General features: G+C 40.4%; 1 protein-coding gene across 1 annotated transcript in view; it reads left to right on the top strand.

Annotated features, from left to right (window-relative positions):
• FGD6 (FYVE, RhoGEF and PH domain containing 6) overlaps positions 1-21,640 on the top strand; it is a 173,490-nt gene that overhangs the window by 94,635 nt on the left and 57,215 nt on the right. The window contains exons 3-5 of the mRNA XM_077265145.1: positions 1,941-2,079; positions 7,916-7,983; positions 8,066-8,096. Of these exons, the coding sequence (XP_077121260.1) occupies positions 1,941-2,079; positions 7,916-7,983; positions 8,066-8,096 (238 nt within the window). The remainder of the gene's footprint in view (positions 1-1,940; positions 2,080-7,915; positions 7,984-8,065; positions 8,097-21,640) is intronic.

The following is a 21,640-nucleotide window of genomic DNA, read 5'->3' as shown; positions in this document are numbered from 1 at the left end:
TTATCCTGTTGCCCATGTGAAAATGAAAAAATTGAGGCTAAAATAATTTTTTTGTGAAAAAAAAGTACTTTTTCATTTTTACGGATCAATTTGTGAAGCACCTGGGGGTTTAAAGTGCTCACTATGCTTCTAGATAAGTTCCTTGGGGGGTCTAGTTTCCAAAATGGGGTCACTTGTGGGGGAGCTCCAATGTTTAGGCACACGGGGGCTCTCCAAACGCGACATGGTGTCCGCTAAAGATTGGAGCCAATTTTTCATTGAAAAAGTCAAATGGCGCTCCTTCCCTTCCGAGCCCTGCCGTGCGCCCAAACAGTGGTTTACCTCCACATATGAGGTATCAGCGTACTCAGGACAAATTGGACAACAACGTCCGTGGTCCAGTTTCTCCTTTTACCCTTGGGAAAATAAAAAAAAATTCGCTAAAATATCATTTTTGTGACTAAAAAGTTAAATGTTCATTTTTTACTTCCATGTTGCTTCTGCTGCTGTGAAACACCTGAAGGGTTAATAAACTTCTTGAATGTGGTTTTGAGCACCTTGAGGGGTGCAGTTTTTAGAATGGTGTCACTTTTGGGTATTTTCAGCCATATAGAACCCTCAAACTGACTTCAAATGTGAGGTGGTCCCTAAAATGGTTTTGTAAATTTTGTTGTAAAAATGAGAAATCACTGGTCAAATTTTAACCCTTATAACTTCCTAGCAAAAAAAAAATTTGTTTCCAAAATTGTGCTGATGTAAAGTAGACATGTGGGAAATGTTATTAACTATTTTGTGTCACATAACTCTCTGGTTTAACAGAATAAAAATTCAAAATGTGAAAATTGCGAAATTTTCAAAATTTTTGCCAAATTTCCGTTTTTTTTTTCACAAACAAACTCAGAAATTATCGACCTAAATTTACCACTAACATGAAGCCCAATATGTCACGAAAAAACAATCTCAGAATCGCTAGGATCCGTTGAAGCGTTCCTGAGTTATTACCTCATAAAGGGACACTGGTCAGAATTGCAAAAAACGGCAAGGTCATGAAGGGGTTAAAGTCATAAAAGAATAGTGATGTGTAATGTTGTTATAAGATTTGATCTGTGATGGTCTAGGTCATTGCTCCCCAGTCTTCATTACCTCCAGAGCCATATTCAGATCTGAGAGAGGGTCTTCAGCAATATCCAGAGTTTCCATTAATAGTGACATCCAGCTCCCTTTCCCCACAGCAGTGATGCCTAGAACCCCCAGGACCAGTACCATAACGGCCAAAACTCTCACGCCCTCTTAGAAATCACACCAATGCAGTATACCTAGTTCAAAGAATATCCACTTTACCCCTCATACTGTATTCTTGCATCAAGCGCTCCCGCCACACTATCACATCCAGCTTCAAGTACCCCCTCTATCTGGCAGTATCATCCAATGTCCAATTTAGAATTTACCGAACATGCAAGACCAGTATGGCTTTGCTCATCCAGATCTGCTCTTCTGTGCTGGTCAACTCTCAAAAATCACTGTAGACCTGCTCTTCATAGCTGTTTGCTAGATCTGGTGCTAGTGCACCAAGTTGGCAAACCGCCACGAGGCGTACACATTAGCCCACAAGCCACATGTAGCTCCCGATCCACAGGTTGAAGATCTCCACCAGTTGCTGGTATGAAGTAGCATAATCTTTCAGATGAGAACTGTTTATTTAACGATCGTTGTAGTTTTCCACCTCTTGTTACTGTTGGCTTCTCTGTGACTAGAGGTAAGGGCTTTGTGACCAACCGTATAAAACAATCCAAAATATTAGAATTCAGAAGCTCATTTCTAGATGTGTTATTTTCCCTGTTGCTGTGTTCTGTCTTTTTTTTTTTTTTTTTGCCATCCTCTTTTATTTCTGCTAGGTTATCGTCATTATTCTGTGCGGACACTATCATTACGTATATATTAATGCTTTTTGTCATTTGCAGTGAGCCATCACAAGAAGATACTGATGATGACTTGGGCCTTGTTCACTCTGATGAAGAGGAAATTATCAATAGCTCAGATGAAGAGGATTTCAGCTCAGACTCTAGCAAAACTGATCTTGATAATCTGGAAGAGAAATTGGTGTGTAGCTTGTGATTCTTTATAGTCTTTGAGTATGACTAAAAGTTTGAATAATTTTACAATTTCCTGTGACTGTTTCCCAAATCTTATATACACTGCTCAAAAAAATAAAGGGTACACTAAAATACCACATCCTAGATATTACTCAATGAAATATTTCAGTTGCAAATCTTTATTCATTACATAGTGGAAAGTGTTGAGAATAATAAAATATAAAAATGATCAATGTAAATCAAAATTGATATCCCATGGAGGTCTGGATTTGGAATGATACTCAAAATCAAAGTGGAAAATCAAATTACAGGCTGATCCAACTTCAGTAGAAATGCCTCAAGACAAGGAAATGATGTTCAGTTGTGTGTGTGTTGCCTCCACGTGCCTGTGTGACCTCCCTACAATGCCTGGGCATGCTCCTGATGAGGTGGCGGATGGTCTCCTGAGAGATCTCCTCCCAGACATGGACTAAAGCATCCGCCAACTCCTGAACAGTCTGTGTTGCAACATGATGTTGGTGGATGGTGCGAGACATGATGTCCCAGATGTTTTCAATCGGATTCAGGTCTGGGGAACGGGCGGACCAGTCCATAGCTTCAATGCCCTCATCTTGCAGGAACTGCTGACACACTCCAGCCACATGAGGTCTGGCATTGTCCTGCATTAGGAAGAACCCAGGGCCAACTCCACCAGCATATGATCTCACAAGGGGCCTGAGGAGCTCATCTCGGTACATAATGGCAGTCAGGCTACCTCTGGCAAGCACATGGAGGGCTGTGCAGCCCTCCAAAGAAATGCCACCCCACACCATTACTGACCCACTGCCAAACCGGTCATGCTGAAGGATGTTGCAGGCAGCAGATCGCTCTCCACAGCATCTTCAGACTCTGTCACGTCTGTCACAGGTGCTAAGTGTGAACCTGCTTTCATCTGTGAAGAGCACAGGGCGCCAGTGGCGAATTTGCCAATCCTGGTGTTCTGTGGCAAATGCCAAGCATCCTGCACGGTGATGGGCTGTGAGCACAACCCCCATCTGTGGACGTCAGGCACTCAGACCATCCTCATGGAGTCGGTTTCTAGCGGTTTGTGCAGACACATGCACATTTGTGGCCTGCTGGAGGTCATTTTGCAGGGCTCTGGCAGTCCTCCTTCTGTTCCTCCTTGCACAAAGGCTGAGGTAGCGGTCCTGCTGCTGGGTTGTTTCCCTCCTATGGCCCCCTCCACGTCTCCTGGTGTACTGGCTTGTGTCCTGGTAGCGCCTCTAGCCTCTGGACACTACGCTGACAGACACGGCAAAACTTCTTGCCACAGCTTGCATTCATGTGCCATCCTGGATGAGCTGCACTACCTGAGCCACTTGTGTGGGTTGTAGAGTCCGTCTCATGCTACCACGAGTGTGAAAGCACAACCAACATTCAAAAGTGACCAAAACATAAGCCAGAAAGCATTGGTACTGAGATGTGGTCTGTGGTCCCCAATTGCAGAAACACTCCTTTGAGTGTGTCTTGATAATTGCCAATAATTTCCATCTGCTGTCTATTCCATTTGCACAACAGCATGTGAAATTGATTGGCAAACAGTTATGCTTCCTAAGTGGACAAAAGTTTGATTTACTTGGAGTTATATTCTGTTGTTTAAGTGTTCCCTTTATTTTTTTGAGCAGTGTATATAAATGATTTTGCTTTGCTTATATAGCCCTATCATACTCCTTAGCAGTTTACAGGCCTTATCATCACTGTCCCCACTGGGGCTCACAATCTAAATCTAAATTACCAGTATTTCTGTGGAATTTGGGAAAAAACTGGAGAACCCGGAGGAAACCCATGCAATGTGAGGAGAGCATACAAACTCCTTACTGATGTTGTCCTTGGTTGATGCTTTGGCTTGGGTGACTTTCCTGATACCAGCACCAATTACATCAGTATGTTCTCTTTATCAAGACAGTTGTATAAATTCCAGTACAACCTACTTAGATTAAACTTATTCTGATTGAATGACCTGATTGCATCAGATTATGATGCCTACAGTAAATATGGAAAAGGCAAAAAGGTAAATTAAAACTCTTGTTTATCATGTGAAATGATCTTTTGTGCTGCATAAAAGATACCGGTATTTGTTTTTGGTGATTCATTGTTCTGGGTAATCAGGACTCCTACTGGCGAGAACAGTGGCAGCCTATGCACACCGAGCGATCTACTATAGATTGCTCAGTGCTTGTTGTTTACTGCAGTCTGCCTGTGTAAACAGGCATTCAAACGACTGCCAGCTGGTAAAAGTTTATCTATCAGCAGTTGTATCGTGCTGCCCATCAGTAGGTGTAAACCGAGTCCTGAAATGTGATTGACATTAAGACCTTTGACCATTGCGTTTGTGACCTGTTTCCATTTTCAAAGCAAAACTAGTTCCTAAGAATGAATATTTATAAAATTTCAGTGTATTACATGCATATACATCAAGTAGACTACATTCAATTGAATAGAAATATTCTACGAAAATACACTGAGCTAACAAATAGCACAGCTGACAGCTGTGTTATCCGTACCTTTGGCCCAGGCCCAACACACTTGATCACGCCAAGGACACATCCCTTTAATATTTAGTACAGGAATTACTTGAGGATTTATATTACTGTGATTTGATGTTGTGGGTTGTAATAATCACCTAGGCAGGTTAATGATGGAACAATTTTTTTTATTCCTTATGTCCATGGTCTTACAGCAATTCCGGGTAGATAGCCAAAATGCAATGCCCACAGCCCACAAGATCTCAACCTGGGATCGGTAGTTTCAGTGCCCTATTACCAGGCGATACCCACTGACTCCCAACTTTTGGTTTGCCCACAGCTTTTGTATCCCCCACCAGTATCCCCCATGGTGCTCTAGATGTCGAATACCACAACCGTAGTACGTGCATCATGCTTCAGCCGGCAATAACATATAGTACAGTCTTACCCTTCCACTGACTCACCAAGAATTAGGTCATCTGCTGACTATCCCAGCCAGTAGCACCCCGCTTGGTGGGCACCCACATAGAGGAAGTAGTGGCAAGCTCAGTAGGCTTAATAAGCACAGTGAAGTATGTGGCCAAGTGACCATGGTTCTTAAAACGTCTTCATGTTCAGTGCCATGCGCCTAAACAGTGGCTTTCCCCCACATACGGGGTTTTGGCGTACTCAGGAGAAATTGCACAACAAATTTTGTGGTCTATTTTCTCCTGATACCCTTGTGAAAATAAAAAAAAATTGGATCCAAAGTAAATTTTTGTGAAAAAAGTAAAATGTTCATTTTTTTCTTTCCATATTGCTTTAGTTCTCGGGAAGCACCTGATGGGTTAATAAACTTCTTGAATGTGGTTTTGCACACCTTGAGGGGTGCAACTTTTGGGTATTTTCTGTTTATATTGACCCCCAAAACTCACTTCAAATGTGAGGTGGTACGTAAAAAAAAATGTTTTTTTAAATTTTGTTGGAAAAATGAGAATTCGCTGGTCAACTTTTAACCCTTAAGGTCCTAACAAAAAAAATATTTGCAAAATTCTGATGTAAAATTGACATGTGGGAAATTAATATAATTATTTACTAACTATTTTGTGCGACACTACTCTGATTTAAGGGTACAAAAATTAAAATTTTAAAATTGCTAAATTTTCAATTTTTTTGCCAGTTTTCTGTTTTTTTTTTTTTTAAATAAACGCAAGTTATATCGAAGAAATTTTACCACGAATATATGAAGTAATGATAATAAGAAATCCGAAAACATAATAAACCAACCCGGGAGAAAGCACTAGTATAAATAGGGTAATAACCCGGATTATTCAAATCATCGCTCCAAATACTGCATATAACAAAAGGAGGAACAGGAGCCCAGAGTACAAATTTATATGAAGATCTTTATTTATACAAAATGTTAAAAATTAGGACAAGAGCTATCATAATAGGTATGCCACAACAACAAATAAAGGGGAAAAAGAAACCAACCCTTGCCCTCCAACCCCGGCGCTATAGGGAGTGATTGTGTAAATAGACCAATAAATGATGGATAAATAATGAACACCAATATAGCGCAAGATGGATATATCATGGGAAGCAGAGAAAACAATACATATGGCTGCTGTGTCAATAAGCAATGCACAGTCTAAGGCAAGTGCCCTGTTCACTTATATATAATGACCCAAAATGCAGCAGCGATAAAAGTGAGAAATATGCTTACCCATGCAGCAAGGGGGAACGGAGGAGAAGGGATCCCGCCGGTGGTGACGCCCCGACGCACGTTTCGCAGCGCACACACGCCGCTTCCTCAAGGGGATATGGTATCTGATAGCGCAGGACCTGCCTATAACCCCCCTGACCCGAGTCACATGTCCGGCAGCCACCAATCGTAATGGCGCTGTCGGCGCATGCGCACTGCGGCGGGAAGGCTCCGCACAAGGACCTGGCGTCAGGCCAAGCACGCAGGCCAGAAAAAGGGCGTCACCACCGGCGGGATCCCTTCTCCTCCGTTCCCCCTTGCTGCATGGGTAAGCATATTTCTCACTTTTATCGCTGCTGCATTTTGGGTCATTATATATAAGTGAACAGGGCACTTGCCTTAGACTGTGCATTGCTTATTGACACAGCAGCCATATGTATTGTTTTCTCTGCTTCCCATGATATAACCATCTTGCGCTATATTGGTGTTCATTATTTATCCACCATTTATTGGTCTATTTTCACAATCACTCCCTATAGCGCCGGGGTTGGAGGGCAAGGGTTGGTTTCTTTTCCCCCTTTATTTGTTGTTGTGGCATACCTATTATGATAGCTCTTGTCCTAATTTTTAACATTTTGTATAAATAAAGATTTTCATATAAATTTGTACTCTGGGCTCCTGTTCCTCCTTTTGTTATATATAATATATGAAGTACAATATGTCATGAAAAAACCGAATCAGTGGGAAACATTGAGGGTATGTGCACACGTCAGGATTTCTTGCAGAAATTTTCCTGACAAAAAAACGGACATTTCTGCCAGAAATCCGCATGTGTTTTTTTTTGCGTTTTTTTCCGCATTTTTGATGCGTTTTTGTGCGGGTTTTTTTTGCGGTTTTTCCCAATGCATAGAGCAGCGGGAAAAACGCAGAAAATCCGCAAAATTAATGAACATGCTGCTTTTTTTACCGCAATGCGTTTTTTTTGCGGAAAAAAACGCACCATGTGCACAAAACATGCAGAATGCATTCTAAATGATAGGATGCATAATGTATGCGTTTTTAATGAGTTTTTATAGCGTTTTTATCGTGAAAAAACACGAAAAAACCTGAATGTGTGCACATACCCTGAAGCGAAGTACCAAATTGGCTGTCACTAAGTGGTTAAAATGAGCTTCTTATAAAACCAGGAAAATAAGCGCTCATGAATCCAAGTGAGTGTAATCTCACCCACCCAGCCTGAGTGACAGCTGCAGTTTATATTGAGCAGTGTGAGATCTCAGGAGCAGCAGGGAAGAGTTGACACCGAGGAGCTATCCATCAGACAGGTTGGGCAGCAATATAGATTACATTTCAAAAGTATTCGTTATTCTGACACTTTGTTAGAATAAGTACACCAGCATTATCAGGTATATAAGATTGTACTGTGCAATCTGGTGACACATTTATCTTAAACTTTGTTTTATATTGTTTTGACTTTTTTTTACTATAAACTTGGTTTGAAGTTTATTTTGTAGTTGTTGACCATATACTGTGTAATTAATGGCGCTATGTAAGCAAGTAAAATAAAGATGCTGTATTTACATAAGAATTCATTGTTTGCATCTATAGGCAAAGTGGTAATTTTGTAACGGACTGTTACTTCGTTCACATAACAGGAAAAGAAGACAAGAAAGAAGACCAAAATTTATTACATTGCCAAGGAAATCATGAGCTCAGAAAAAGTGTAAGTTTGGACTGAGCATATTATTTGCTTATTTTTTATGTTTTTGTTGTTCCCAAGTTTAATTCTGCTTTCTATTTAACAGGTTTGTTGATGTCCTTAAGCTTCTGCATATAGTAAGTACAGCATAATTTAAAGAACTGTGGTCTTGTAGTTTTGTATTACACAAGCTCGGCGTTATATTAGTGTTCCTATTTGTGTGCCCCCCACCCACCTAAACTCTTATAACTAGCCACAAAACAAGTTCATGTTCAGTTAGGCATTCTGTTCTTTACACACTGTTAAATCTACAAAGATGGATTATTAGTAGTGAAATAAAGGTGTGCAAGTTGTGTGCTGAAGTCTTTAGAGAGCCAATTACTTGCATGTCACGCTGTGACGGTCTTCAGTAAGGAAGAGGGGGCTTCTAACTGTCCCTGGAGCTGGGACCCTAACTGTCCCTGTCCTGGGAGTACTCTTAAAGGTGGAGAGGCACGAGTCTCCTACCTTACTATGCTCCTGTAAAAACCTTAATTTTTCCCCTCCCCCAACCATGAGGCATGGGACAGAAATGAAAGGTAACCCAGACACCAAGACAAAACGAGGACAGCAGAAAACCTCTCATACAAAAGCACTAACCAAACAATATAGAGGTGGATAAGGACAAGGAGGAATAAACTAAATGGGAAAAGGGACCAGGAGATAAACACATACATACAACAACAACCTACAGAACACCACAACTCCAAACTTCAACTACTTAGCTTTAGCACACAGTACATGAAGACGTATCTCCAATAGCAACAGTAAGCTCCTATTCAGCACAGCGACTCTTAAGAGCAAGGAAGCAGAGGTTTCGCCGAAAGGACAGAGAGGGTCTCGCTAGGTTTTACAGGAAGAGTTAAGGACCAGGTCAGAAGCAGCTGAAATGGAGCAACATGTTTCTGACCAGCATAGAAAGGGTCGTTAACCTCTCCAGCATCAAAGGAAACCAAATTGATTTAAGATGGGATCCAAATACACAGGCTAAATGGAAGATCTGCGATTCACAGTATGCAGTGATCTTCTACCCCCATGACAATGTATTTGGGGGTCTTTGGGTCTTTGAGTCCATCTATAGTATTTAAGTTTCCGTCTTTTTAAATCTCCATTGTCAATACCATCAAGAACACATTGGCCCTGATTCATCAAAGTAATTTAGCAGAATTTTGGTGTGAACATATTTAAAACTTCACAACATTTTAAAAGCCGCAAAACTCAGTTTTGTTAACATTTTTGCAACTTTTGGTGTTTTCGCAGCAGCTTCTCCCAGCTTCCCCAAATGAATGGAGCAGGATGGGGGTGAGGCAGGGGTGCGACGTTATGGCTCCATCAATTCACAACGAGCTGTGGTCTTCCCTATTCAATAAATTTTACTCCAGGGACTGTAGTAAGATCTTTGGCATTGTTCACGGTGGCATGCGCTTCTTAATCAGTGGATCTAACTCCTACACACCCCCTTATCAGGACCGGCGAGAAAATGGCTGGTCTTGATGTATCGGTGCCAATATATACAAGCTCAATGCTGTGCTTTTGTTTTGGAAAAGGCTAAAAAGAACAAAAACTATTAGTGCCATTGATGCTAAATAAAAAATAGAACTTCTGAGAATTATTAAGCGTAAACGAGCTAAGAATGAAAATGTTGTTTCCATCAACCTTCAAGTGTGGGGACACAGCTGTTGAGATTTCTGAGGCTGCTGGCTTATCGCTAGAATTGGATTAGAAGGAAATCCAGAACTGCCGAGGAAGTTCTCTGCTTGTAAATATAATAAAGTTTATATAAAACTTTCAATCCCTCACAACAGCTGCAAAAGGTGTAATATTGATGCCATTACTAAATATATGAACATACAAACATCCTCTACATACAGATTTTTGTAAATCATAAGTCACAAAAATTTATTTTCACCACAACTGGGGCATCTAGAATTGCTCATCTATATTATCTCTGACCAGGTTTTTTTTTTTCATTCCTCCACATTGCTGATGATTGTAATGTAAAAAACTGTAGTTCACATTACATTATTCATTTGTTTTTAGTTAAACAATGCTATTGTATTAATATAAAATATACACAATAAAACAGTGGTTAAACCTAAACTAGCATTAGAATTGATTCAGGTTGTGAGAGAACATTAAAAATATTCTATAAATGGCAATTTATAGGTAAGAAGGAGTTACTGGATGGTCTCCGCGCTGCTGACAGGATTTAAGACCTATATCTCAGTGTAGTAAAATGATGGTTTATTTCGACGTGTTTCGAAGTACAAACTTACTACTTCTAAAGGAAAACCACATGTATGAGCACTAGTGATGAGCGAATATACTCATTACTCGAGATTTCCTGAGCACGCTCGTGTGACCTCTGAGCATTTTTTAGTGCTCGGAGATTTCGTTTTCATCGCTGCAACTGAATGATTTACATCTCTTGGCCAGCTTGATTACATGTGGGGATTCCCTAGCAACCAGGCAACCCCCACATGTACTTATGCTGGCTAACAGATGTAAATCATTCAGCTGCGGCGATGAAAACTAAATCTCCGAGCACTAAGAAATGCTCAGAGGTCACCCGAGCGTGCTCGAGAAATCTCGAGTAACGAGTATATTCGCTCATCACTAATGAGCATGCTTTCAGAATTCACTGGTATTGGCAGTGAGAGTGGGCTAAAAGCTAAAGAAACTGAAAGCAGACAAAACCCAAGACAGAAACAAAATGAACAAATACACTGCCATAAGTACACAAGTAAAAGCAACAGTGCATTGAAGTTGAGTACTTGGTAAACACTGTTTTTAATTAAAAAAAAAAAAGCATAAAAGCCATCCCACCAACGTCAAGGTGTAACCAAATTCGGGATAGTTCTAGCCTATAGTATTAAAACCTTACCATGTGTTAGGGTACGTTCCCACGGTCAGTAAACTCTGTGGGTTGGACACTGCGTACCTCCGCAGTGTCCAGACGTTGCAGCATGCGTGCATCAGCAGCAGCGGCTCACCCGTGGAGACGGACATGCGGCACATCTTTCCAGACAGCAGCATGTCAATTTATTTTGCAGAGACACGAGTCTCCGCAAGATAAATATCACCCACACAATGTATTGGACGTGGTGAATCACCTGCGTTCAAAAGCCGGCAGAGCTTTGGACCCAGCGGACATGTGCTGAACATGACCAGGTCCCAAACATGGACACACACCTAGTTGGGAGCTTTTTAAATGTACAGTCATGGCCAAAATTTTTGAGAATGACACCAAAATTATATTTTCACATGATCTGCTGCCCTCTGGTTTTTATTAGTGTTTGTCTGATGTTTATATCACATACAGAAATATAATTGCAATCATATTATGAGTACCAATAGGTTATATTGACAGTTAGAATGAGTTAATGCAGCAAGTCAATATTTGCAGTGTTGAGCCTTCTTATTCAAGACCTCTGCAATTCTCCCTGGCATGCTTTCAATCAACTTCTGGACCAAATCCTGACTGATAGCAGTCCATTCTTGTATAATCAATGCTTGCATTTTGCCTGAATTTGTTGGTTTTTGTTTGTCCACCCGTCTCTTGATGATTGACCACAAGTTCTCAAGGGGATTAAGATCTGGGGAGTTTCCAGGCCATGGACCCAAAATCTCTATGTTTTGTTCCATGAGCCATTTAGTTATCACCTTTGCTTTATGGCAAGTTGCTCCATCATGCTGGAAAAGGCATTGTTGGACGCCAAACTGCTCTTGGACGGTTGGGAGAAGTTGCTCTTGGAGGACATTCTGGTACCATTCTTTATTCATGGCTGTGTTTTTAGGCAAGACTGTGAGTGAGCCGATTCCCTTGGCTGAGAAGCAACCCCACACATGAATGGTTTCAGGATGCTTTACAGTTGGCATGAGACAAGACTGGTGGTAGCGCTCACCTCTTCTCCGAATAAGCTGTTTTCCAGATGTCCCAAACAATCGAAAAGGGGATTCATCAGAGAAAACGACTTTTCCCCAGTCCTCAGCAGTCCACTCCCTGTACCTTTTGCAGAATATCAGTCGGTCCCTGATGTTTTTTCTGGAGAGAAGTGGCTTCTTTGCTGCCCTCCTTGAAACCAGGCCTTGCTCAAAGAGTCTCCGCCTCACAGTGCGTGCAGAAGCACTCACACCAGCCTGCTGCCATTCCTGAGCAAGCTCGGCACTGCTGGTAGTCTGATCCCGCAGCTGAAACAGTTTTAAGATACGGTCCTGGCGCTTGCTGGTCTTTCTTGGGCGCCCTGGAGCCTTTTTGACAACAATGGAAGCTCTCTCCTTGAAGTTCTTGATGATGCGATAGATTGTTGACTGAGGTGCAATCTTTGTAGCTGCGATACTCTTCCCTGTTAGGCCATTTTTGTGCAGTGCAATGATGGCTGCACGTGTTTCTTTAGAGATAACCATGGTTAACTGAAGAGAAACAATGATACCAAGCACCAGCCTCCTTTTAAAGTGTCCAGTGATGTAATTCTTAATCATGACTGATTGATCGCCAGCCCTGTCCTCATCAACACCCACACCTGTGTTAATGGATCAATCACTAAAACGATGTTAGCTGCTCCTTTTAAGGCAGGACTGCAATGATGTTGAAATGTGTTTTGGGGTTAAAGTTCATTTTCTGGGCAAATATTGACTTTGCAAGTACAGTAATTGCTGTTAATCTGATCACTCTGACATTCAGGAGTATATGCAAATTGCCATTAGAAAAAATGAAGCAGTAGACTTTGGAAAAATTAATAATTGTCTCATTCTCAAAATTTTTGGCCATGACTGTACTATCCAGTTCAAAGGAAGGCAGGCCACACCCTTACCTGCACTAAATGCATAAACCTGAAACTACATAAAAAAAAAAATAAAAAAAAATGAACTGGAGTACAGGTTGGTATGCATTCAAAATAGGAGCATGTTCACACTGGCCATCAAAGAGACGAAACCAAGACAGAAATAAAAACTAACAAATACCCTGCTGTAAGTAAAAGCTATAGTGCATATAAATAACATAGGGTACCTGGTAAACACCATCTTTGATTAAGAGAAAAAAAAAACGTAAAAGCCATGCCATCAATTTCAAGCAGAATACTCTGGGCAGGAGGTAGATTAACATAAAAGCAAAATAGGCAACTTTTGACGTGCTGGCATGTGCTCTTTAAAGGGAAGCCTTTCATGTGGCACATCTGAAGCGTAAATACATGGCTGCTATATCTGCTTTTCTCGTGAGATTTTACATTATCTTGTACTTTTTTTTTTTTTCCTGGAAATAAATGCTGAAGTATCCAATTTCCTGGATTACCAAATTCCGTGTTAAAAGAATTCTAATGTATTTGTTGAAGAATTATATCCAATTAATGTATATTCATATATTCATATTTAGTCACAGAGAATATGCAAAATACCCAAAATAAAAAACCCATAAACTTATCAAATAGAAAATACATACCCAAAGAGGTAAAATTCAAGAAAAATCTAGCGCTATTATGTATTCTGCTTGACGATGTATGTATTTTGTTCTGCATCTTTGTAGTATAGATACTTCATGCTCGATTAGTAGCAATACATTCCTGCAGGAAACAAGTACTAATGGGAGGTTAGCCATTCACCTTTCCTGTTTTTCAGGAAACGCTGGAGATTTAAATTTTTTCTTCCCCTGCTGAAACCACAGGCAGAACAATCTTTATTTTTAAATCCCTCAAGTGACTATATAAATGAAGGAAAACATGGAGGAAAATATTTGTATGCATATTGTGAAATCTGAGCGATCTTTAGGACAAGCATACTATAAAGGCCTCAGTTCTATGTAAGAAGTTTTCAGCTACTGGAAAATAGATGGCATACAGCAGAGTGTAGGCGAGTTGAGGCATGCAGATGACCCGCTTCAGTTGAAAATGTTTAATCCACATCTGTTAATGTTTTCATACAGGAAAAACTGCAAAAATCAACATGCACGATTCATAGCCGAACAGATTTTAATATTGTTTTACCTGACAATTTCCTTAGTTTGAATGTGGATGAATTTCTTTCCATGTGTTAGACTTCGAAGTTGTGGCAGTCCATCCCCTCCAAACTGCATATTAAATGGTCTATACAGAGTTGTACAGAGACTTGGCCCGTTAACTCATTTTCAAATCATGAGGCTTCTGCCCTCCTTCCCAGAGCAAGTACTCATCCAGTGCTGCTGGCGTGTGTTTGGCCAACGTTTGGGCCGCTTTAGTAATGCCGCTAGCTACACTAATTCACCTGGAAGTGTAAATCCAGAAGAAAAGCGAGCAAGAAGCCGCACCAACAGCTGGTTTATGTCACCTGCACACACTTATTCTATGTCCTCATAATGCGTAAATGCCCATGCAGATATTGGGTGCTCTCCATGAAAAAATCCAAACTTGAAGTACAACAGTCTATTAGAAAATGCGAGCACTCACCATCCGCTAAAATCCATTTCTTTATTATGACATGTAGTCAAAAGGCAGGACGAATCGGGGAACAAACGTGATTCCACAAGTCTTGTGGAATCCCGTTTGTTCCCTGATTCGTCCTGCCTTTTGACTACATGTCATAATAAAGAAGTGGATTTTAGCGGTATGCTGAGTGCTCGCATTTTCTAATAGACTGTTGTACTATAAATCCAGAAGGTTGTTACTCGTTACCATAGATTTTTCCCTGGGGGCGTGTGCTTCTTCCTCTCTATAATGTTGACCAATCATACAAGAGGGAAAGAAAAACAACCCCCCCACAGTAGCTTAGAGCAGGTTTTCTTTTGTATAAGACATGTAATGACCGTCCTATCTACTCACTGGTCTTAAGGCCCCGTCTCACATAGCGAGATCGCTAGCGAGATCGCTGCTGAGTCACAAGTTTTGTGACGCAACAGCGACCTCCATAGCGATCTCGCTATGTGTGACACGTACCAGCGATCAGGCCCCTGCTGCGAGATCGCTGGTCGTGTCGGAATGGCCTGGACCTTTTTTTGGTCGTTGAGGCCCCGCTGACATTGCTGAATCGGTGTGTGTGACACCGATCCAGCGATGTCTTCACTGGTAACCAGGGTAAACATCGGGTTACTAAGCGCAGGGCCGCGCTTAGTAACCCGATGTTTACCCTGGTTACCAAAAAAAACAAACACTACATACTCGCCTTTCGGTGTCCAGGTCCCTTGCCGTCTGCTTCCTGCTCTCACTGACTCCCGGCCGTACAGTGAGAAGTGAGAGCGCAGCAGTGACGTCACCGCTGCGCTCTGCTCTCACTGTACGGCGGCTCAGTCAGAGCAGGAAGCAGACGGCAAGGGACACCGAAAGGCGAGTATGTACTGTTTGTTTTTTTTGGTAACCAGGGTAAACATCGGGTTACTAAGCGCGGCCCTGCGCTTAGTAACCCGATGTTTACCCTGGTTACCGGGTGCTGCAGGGGGACTTCGGCATCGTTGAAGACCGTTTCAACGATGCCAAAGTCGTTCCCCTGATCGTTGGTCGCTGGAGAGAGCGGTCTGTGTGACAGCTCCCCAGCGACCACACAGCGACTTACCAACGATCACGGCCAGGTCGTATCGCTGGTCGTGATCGTTGGTAAATCGCTTAGTGAGACGGGGCCTTTACTGCTGAGTTGTGTGATTACAAAGTCCCAGGAGTAGTGCAGAGAGTACTAACAACTTTCATCTCAAGGCAGCGTGGGGGAGGGGAGTACAGCAGAGCTGAGCTTTGTCTTGTTAAAAATACGTCTGCAACTACAGCTTTTCTTCCCTCACATGGACTTATGGGAGATAAAAGCCAAAAGGCGTTGGTACTCTTTGCTCTCCTCACTGCAGTAATTTTAAGTGTCAGAAGTAGAGCAGACTGTCATTACATGTCTCACACAGGGTAACCTGTTTGTTTTTACTGTATGTTGTCACGTTTATAATCGGATAGTATCATACAAAGGAAGTACCGGTACACGCTGCCAGTGAAAAATCTCTGATAATATCATTTGAACTTAACGGGAACCTTTTCATGTAAAAAAAAACCAAAACCAAAAAAAACGCTGTTAATCTGTAGGTTACTAACACCATGTAGCGCTGGCATTGAGAGCCCAGCTACCGGGAGGAAATTAACATTATTCCCCTGCGACAGAGCTGGGCTTCCAGTCATAGGAGTGGCGCCTGCATGGTTTCAGTAACCGCTCGGTGTATAGAGAACGGCAGCCGTAACGGTGCCCTCGGTACTGCCTGACAGGCAGATCTAATGTTGAACAAACTGTCAATCAGTGCCGGGGGTGCAGTTACAGCCACTGTTTACTATGCATAGAGCGGTGACTGAAATCATTTGGACTCCACCCCTATAATTGGAAGCAAATGTGCCGGCCTGCATGGTGTCAGAACGCTGTTAACCTGCAGATTAATGCCCTATCTGTAGGTTAATAGCCTTTTTTTACGTGGCAGGCTCCCTTTAACAAAGAAATTCTAACCTAATTTTTCAACCTAATATCACTGCAACTGAGAGGGGAAATTTAAAAAATAAACATTACAATAAAGCTCTGCAGCCACTATTCCATGATATCAGTTCAACATTCTCAGACTGGTGAAAGGTCTTCCTGAATGTCCCGTCTGGCTAAGGCATTTTTAACCCCTTTACAACCTTAGACGTATACATACATCCAGGTAGCATGGTATTGAACGACCTTGGGCGTTTGAATACGTCATATCTTTTATGCAGCACCGCGACCGCAGTTGCGGTGATAACATTAAGGTTACGGCGCCATATTACCTCAGGGTACAAGGGCTCCTAGTCCCCAGGGTGGCAATGCCCCCACCTCAACTATGATCACTGCGATTGGCTGTTCAATTTTAACATTTTAACCCTTCTAATGTCCCAACAAAAAAAAGTTTGTTACAAAAATTGTGCTGATGTAAAGTAGACATGTGGGAAATGTTGTTTATTTACTATTTTGTGTGATATGTCTTTAATTTAAGGGAATAAGAATTCAGAGTTTGAAAATTGCAAAAGTTTCAAAATTTTTGCTAAATTTCAATTTTTTTTCACAAATAAACACAAGTCATATCAAATAAATTTTACCACTATCATGAAGTACAATATGTCATGAAAAAACTGTCTCAGAATCACCAGGATCCATGGAAGCGTTCCTGAGTTATAACCTCAGAAAGTGACAGTGGTCAGAATGATAAAAATTTGGCCTGGTAAAGGGGTTAAAAAAAAATGCAGTTGAAAAATACACAAAAAATTAGTCTAAACTTTGTATGTCTGTATATCCAACCTTAAAGTAGAGATGCACCATGGACATTGGTGTTGTAAATAGCATTGTTTTCAATTTTCTAACAGGCATTACTGGAATTGCTCACTTTACAAGCCAGAACGATTCAGAAATACATCCCTGTAGGGCTGCTGGAAATGTCACTTTATCAGCTGCGTATACTTTCAGAAGAATATTGCCCACTTATGGGAATGGTGTGGAATGTAAAACCTTCCAAAGCATTTTAGAATTACTATTGCATTGCTCTCACTTATGAGGGATCAAATCTGATAATAATCCACTTTGTAATGGTATTGATTTTTGATACACATTAATGCCGTTTATAGCAACACTGCCAGGTAATAGTTGAGAATCCGTATGTTTATCAGCAGGAACATAGTGCACATTTGAGAAATTTCCAATCTCTATAGAGTTTAGTCTGAGCCCTATAGAAAAGAACACAAATGGAATCCCTTCAATCACTGGCATTTTATTTCCTGGAGTCAAGTTACATAAGTAATTACCTAAAATTGAAAGGCTACATAATCTGCCCCGTGGTGGGGTGTACGGTAATTGTGATAAATGAGAATGTCGGTTGTAGTTACTTTTTGTATATGCAGTACAAAGGATACATGAAATTAGGAATGTACACGTGACCAAATAGTAAAGTAAAATATAGCTAAGAATTAGGGCTACACAGAGCCTTTGGTTGGCTTAACACAAAGATTCAATTTTTGCCCACATGTTGCAAGTTGTATGCAACTTTGGCATCATGAATAGTTTTTCAGAATATGTATTTCCTTATTTGTAGATGATTATATTTAGTGTCTGCTAAAGTGAGGTTCTTAAGATTGCGTTCTATAAATCCATATACTTATGCCTCTATAGACAGGGAGCCCATGTATAAACCACATTTCTTTGTTTCAAAGACAAATTTACTCCACTAAAAATTATAGTCACTAATTAGAGATGAACGATTCATTACAAATCATATTTGTATTGAATTTGAGGGAAATTTTTGTTTAGCTTTTAAAAGGGGATCAAAATTGCTGCATTACCAGGATTTATTCCTTGCTCAGCGAGCAGATGACTGCTGACGTTATGTCGTTTTTTGACCACTGCTTATCAAAAAGTCATGGTTTCTTCTGTGTATATTGTGTAATTGTAATGGTGTATCAATACCAGCGTGACAGTAATATGCCCCCAAATAGGGATAACTTTTGGACCATTTTTCACTTTAAAGAGGAAAAAAAACACCAATATGTCCATGCATAGTGTTATTAAACTGGCTGGTGGATACTAGCAGTTACCATCCATTTACCCATATCCAGATATATTATAGTTACTTTGACAATGCCAAGTCAATGTTTGTTTCAAACAGAATTAAAGTAGTTGAATACAGTCTTGAGAGACATGAGTGTTAGACACCTCAATTCAGGGCAATTGGAGGTTTTGCAATACTCGTGGCAAATCGTATAAAAAAAATAAATACGGTAAATAAAAAATTTGAATTTCAAAACATTTGCTTATCTCTAATTTAAATACACTATGTACTCAGGTGCTACAAATCTTTACTCGGTTTTAAGATTTTCAGTAAATGACAAGGTATTCAGAGCGTTGTCCTATAGCATTACTTTATGTGAATCTGTGTCCAATATTTATGCTTTTACAAGGGTGCCCATGTTTAGGTAGTTTATCTGTTGTGTAACTAAGGTACTGTACACACCAGCATTGCTATCTATCCAAAAACTTATGAATAGCCATAGTGGAAAATGGCTAAATCATTGCTGTCCCCGAGTCTCCGCAAGTAAAATCCAGTGCAGAAATCTCCAGTATAGAAATTGGTGTCTAGAAAGCACACTGCTTTCTTTGTACACGAGCTGACATTGTCAACACTGAAAGTAATTTGTCCTTTGTGCTGTACGGATGATTCTGTTTGTCGATATAATGTTGCTAAACTGTTCATCGGCCCTCTCTGCTCCAAGGTTGGATTAAACTGGATGATGCTTTGTGTAATTAAATAAGGTGATCCTTCAAAATTAGTAGACAGAATATTGAACTTCACATCTGAATGTTATTCAACTACACCGGACAATTGAAAAAAAGAGGATTTATTATCCAAATTTTCCACCCATCCCATAGATCAAACAAAATTGGTTTATAAATTTTTGGCTTAAAATTATTGATTGTAACAATGTTATGGGGCAACTATCAGAATTTTTTTACAATAATTTACCTACGGCACGTCGTATGGGATGCAGTGAATCCCTTCTTGAGGGGCGTGTTAATAAGAGAAATAAGGCCTGTTAAGGATAACTCACAAATGAAGGGGATAAACCTGGAAAACAGAGTTTGGAATACTGAATTGCTGTTTTTATTCTCATTGAATCCCTATGTATGGCTCCCGCTAATCCTGCGCATGCAATCTCCGATATCTATAAGCTTCTATTGAATAGTGATCCGGATATGCTTCCCCCTTTTTGTAAGGCATGGGAATGGGATCTCCATCAAACCTTTACAAGAGAACAATGGCATAAATATTTCCATCTCTCTCATAAATCTAATATAGCCACTAAAGCTCAGGAAACTAGTTATAAAATAGTATCTAGATGGTATCGTGCTCCTTCGGTCTTACATAAATGGCTCCTGGGAGTATCCAACTTGTGCTGGCGATGTAGGGCTCATGTAGGTTCGATGTCACATCTGTGGCAGGTGTGCCCAGCCTTGGCAGCCTTCTGGGAGGGTGTTCTTCAAGAGATTAAAGAAGTGACAGGGGTGTCGATCCTTAAAAGCCCAGAAGCAGTTCTACTATTTGTTTCCCATGCCTAAGAATGCTCTCAGGAAGTTGTTATTGAGGCACCTTCTTCAGGCCACTAAGGTGGTAATTGCACGACACTTGAAGTCTTTAGACTCAACTTCGCTAGAGGAATGGTTTGGGGAGGTGGCTAGAGTTCATCGGATGGAATCCCTGTTAGCCCATACACAAAAGACAGCTAACAAAGTGACTGCAAAATGGTTTCATTGGGATCCTTCTTATCCTTACCAATGTACCAAAATATGCTAAGATGATTTCTACCTTATCTTTCTACGATTTTTGATATGCCGGTATCATAGTCCATACTCCGTCTGCCTTAGTGATTTGTCGTCATGGTCCCTATAAACATTTCTTCTCTTTTCCCTTCTCCTCCTTGTTATTTAGTTTAACAAGTTGTCAATTGCCTTTTGCAAACTACTGTTGATACAGTGTGGAGTTTTGTTTTCATGTAACAAAACAATTCTCTATTTCAGTAGTTACTATGCCATATGGTGTGTTCGTATGAACCTGTTGATATGTTTTTTTTTGTTGTGTATTATAAAACAATACAATTTTGAATAAGAATTGCTGTTTATTCAAAATAATAGCCCTGAAAGTCTATCCTAGTGGAAGGAGTCGCAAAAAAAATGACTGCAGACATTCCATTTAGAACAGGCCGATGATAAACAAACATATTTTTTTAAAACAGCAATTCTTTGATGAGGGAGAGACCATAGGTCAGTTATTGCAAAGATGGCACAGACCTAAAAAGACAATGCTTTTATATATCCATTGAGGGATATAGAGGGCAATATGGCCGTCAGAACCCCAGATGTACTAAACGTCTTACATGGCTTCTATTCTAATTTTATATTTGTCTAAGATCAATTACTTGCAAAATGATTTGGTGGATTACCTCTTGGGGATAACTCCCTTGTCTGGAGGATAAAGATTTATTTGTAAGTTTTTTTGTAGATCACCAATTTCCTTGGAATAATTTTTTTCAGGCTATTTATTGGTATAATGTCTAATCATGAAGCCCCTGGATTGGATGGCCTTTCAATAGAAATCTACAAACCTTTTCAGGAATAAATATACCAAACTACCTGGAAATGATTAATAATTCTTTTTTATCAGGGGATTTACCAGTTGTTATATAAGGCAATAATAGGTGTTCTGTCCAAGGATTGAAATGGAGAACTACCTGACATCCTCTTTGTATGAGAAATATTTGGGATCTTCTTTGGACCGTATTTATCAATACTTTCCCTGGTGACTGTAAAATATCCTCCCACCCCTCTGAAGTTATTTGTTCCATATTCCTCTCCCACCTGGATTTAACTGCAGCCATAAGGTCTCGCAGGATGTTTAAAAATAAGGAGTTATACAAGAAGGATATAAGGCCTTTAGTGTTTTTTGTATTTACCAAAGTCCAACACCACACTCAAGGAGATGGATAGATCGGAGATTGACTTCAAACATCTACAAATATGGCACGTAATTAGAGCTCGGGAATCTGAGTTACACAAATTAAAAAATCTGCTTTAAATGATCAAATGTACAAAAATAACCCTCCTTATACAATTGATGTATCTCAAACCTCTCGTTTCTATTCTCCAAAACCTCCAAAAT

The sequence above is a fragment of the Ranitomeya variabilis genome, chromosome 5, assembly GCF_051348905.1.
Source record: "Ranitomeya variabilis isolate aRanVar5 chromosome 5, aRanVar5.hap1, whole genome shotgun sequence".
NCBI classification, from domain to species: Eukaryota; Metazoa; Chordata; class Amphibia; order Anura; family Dendrobatidae; genus Ranitomeya; species Ranitomeya variabilis.
Note: the sequence above shows the minus strand (reverse complement) of the source record. Positions and strands in the feature narration are given on the sequence as shown.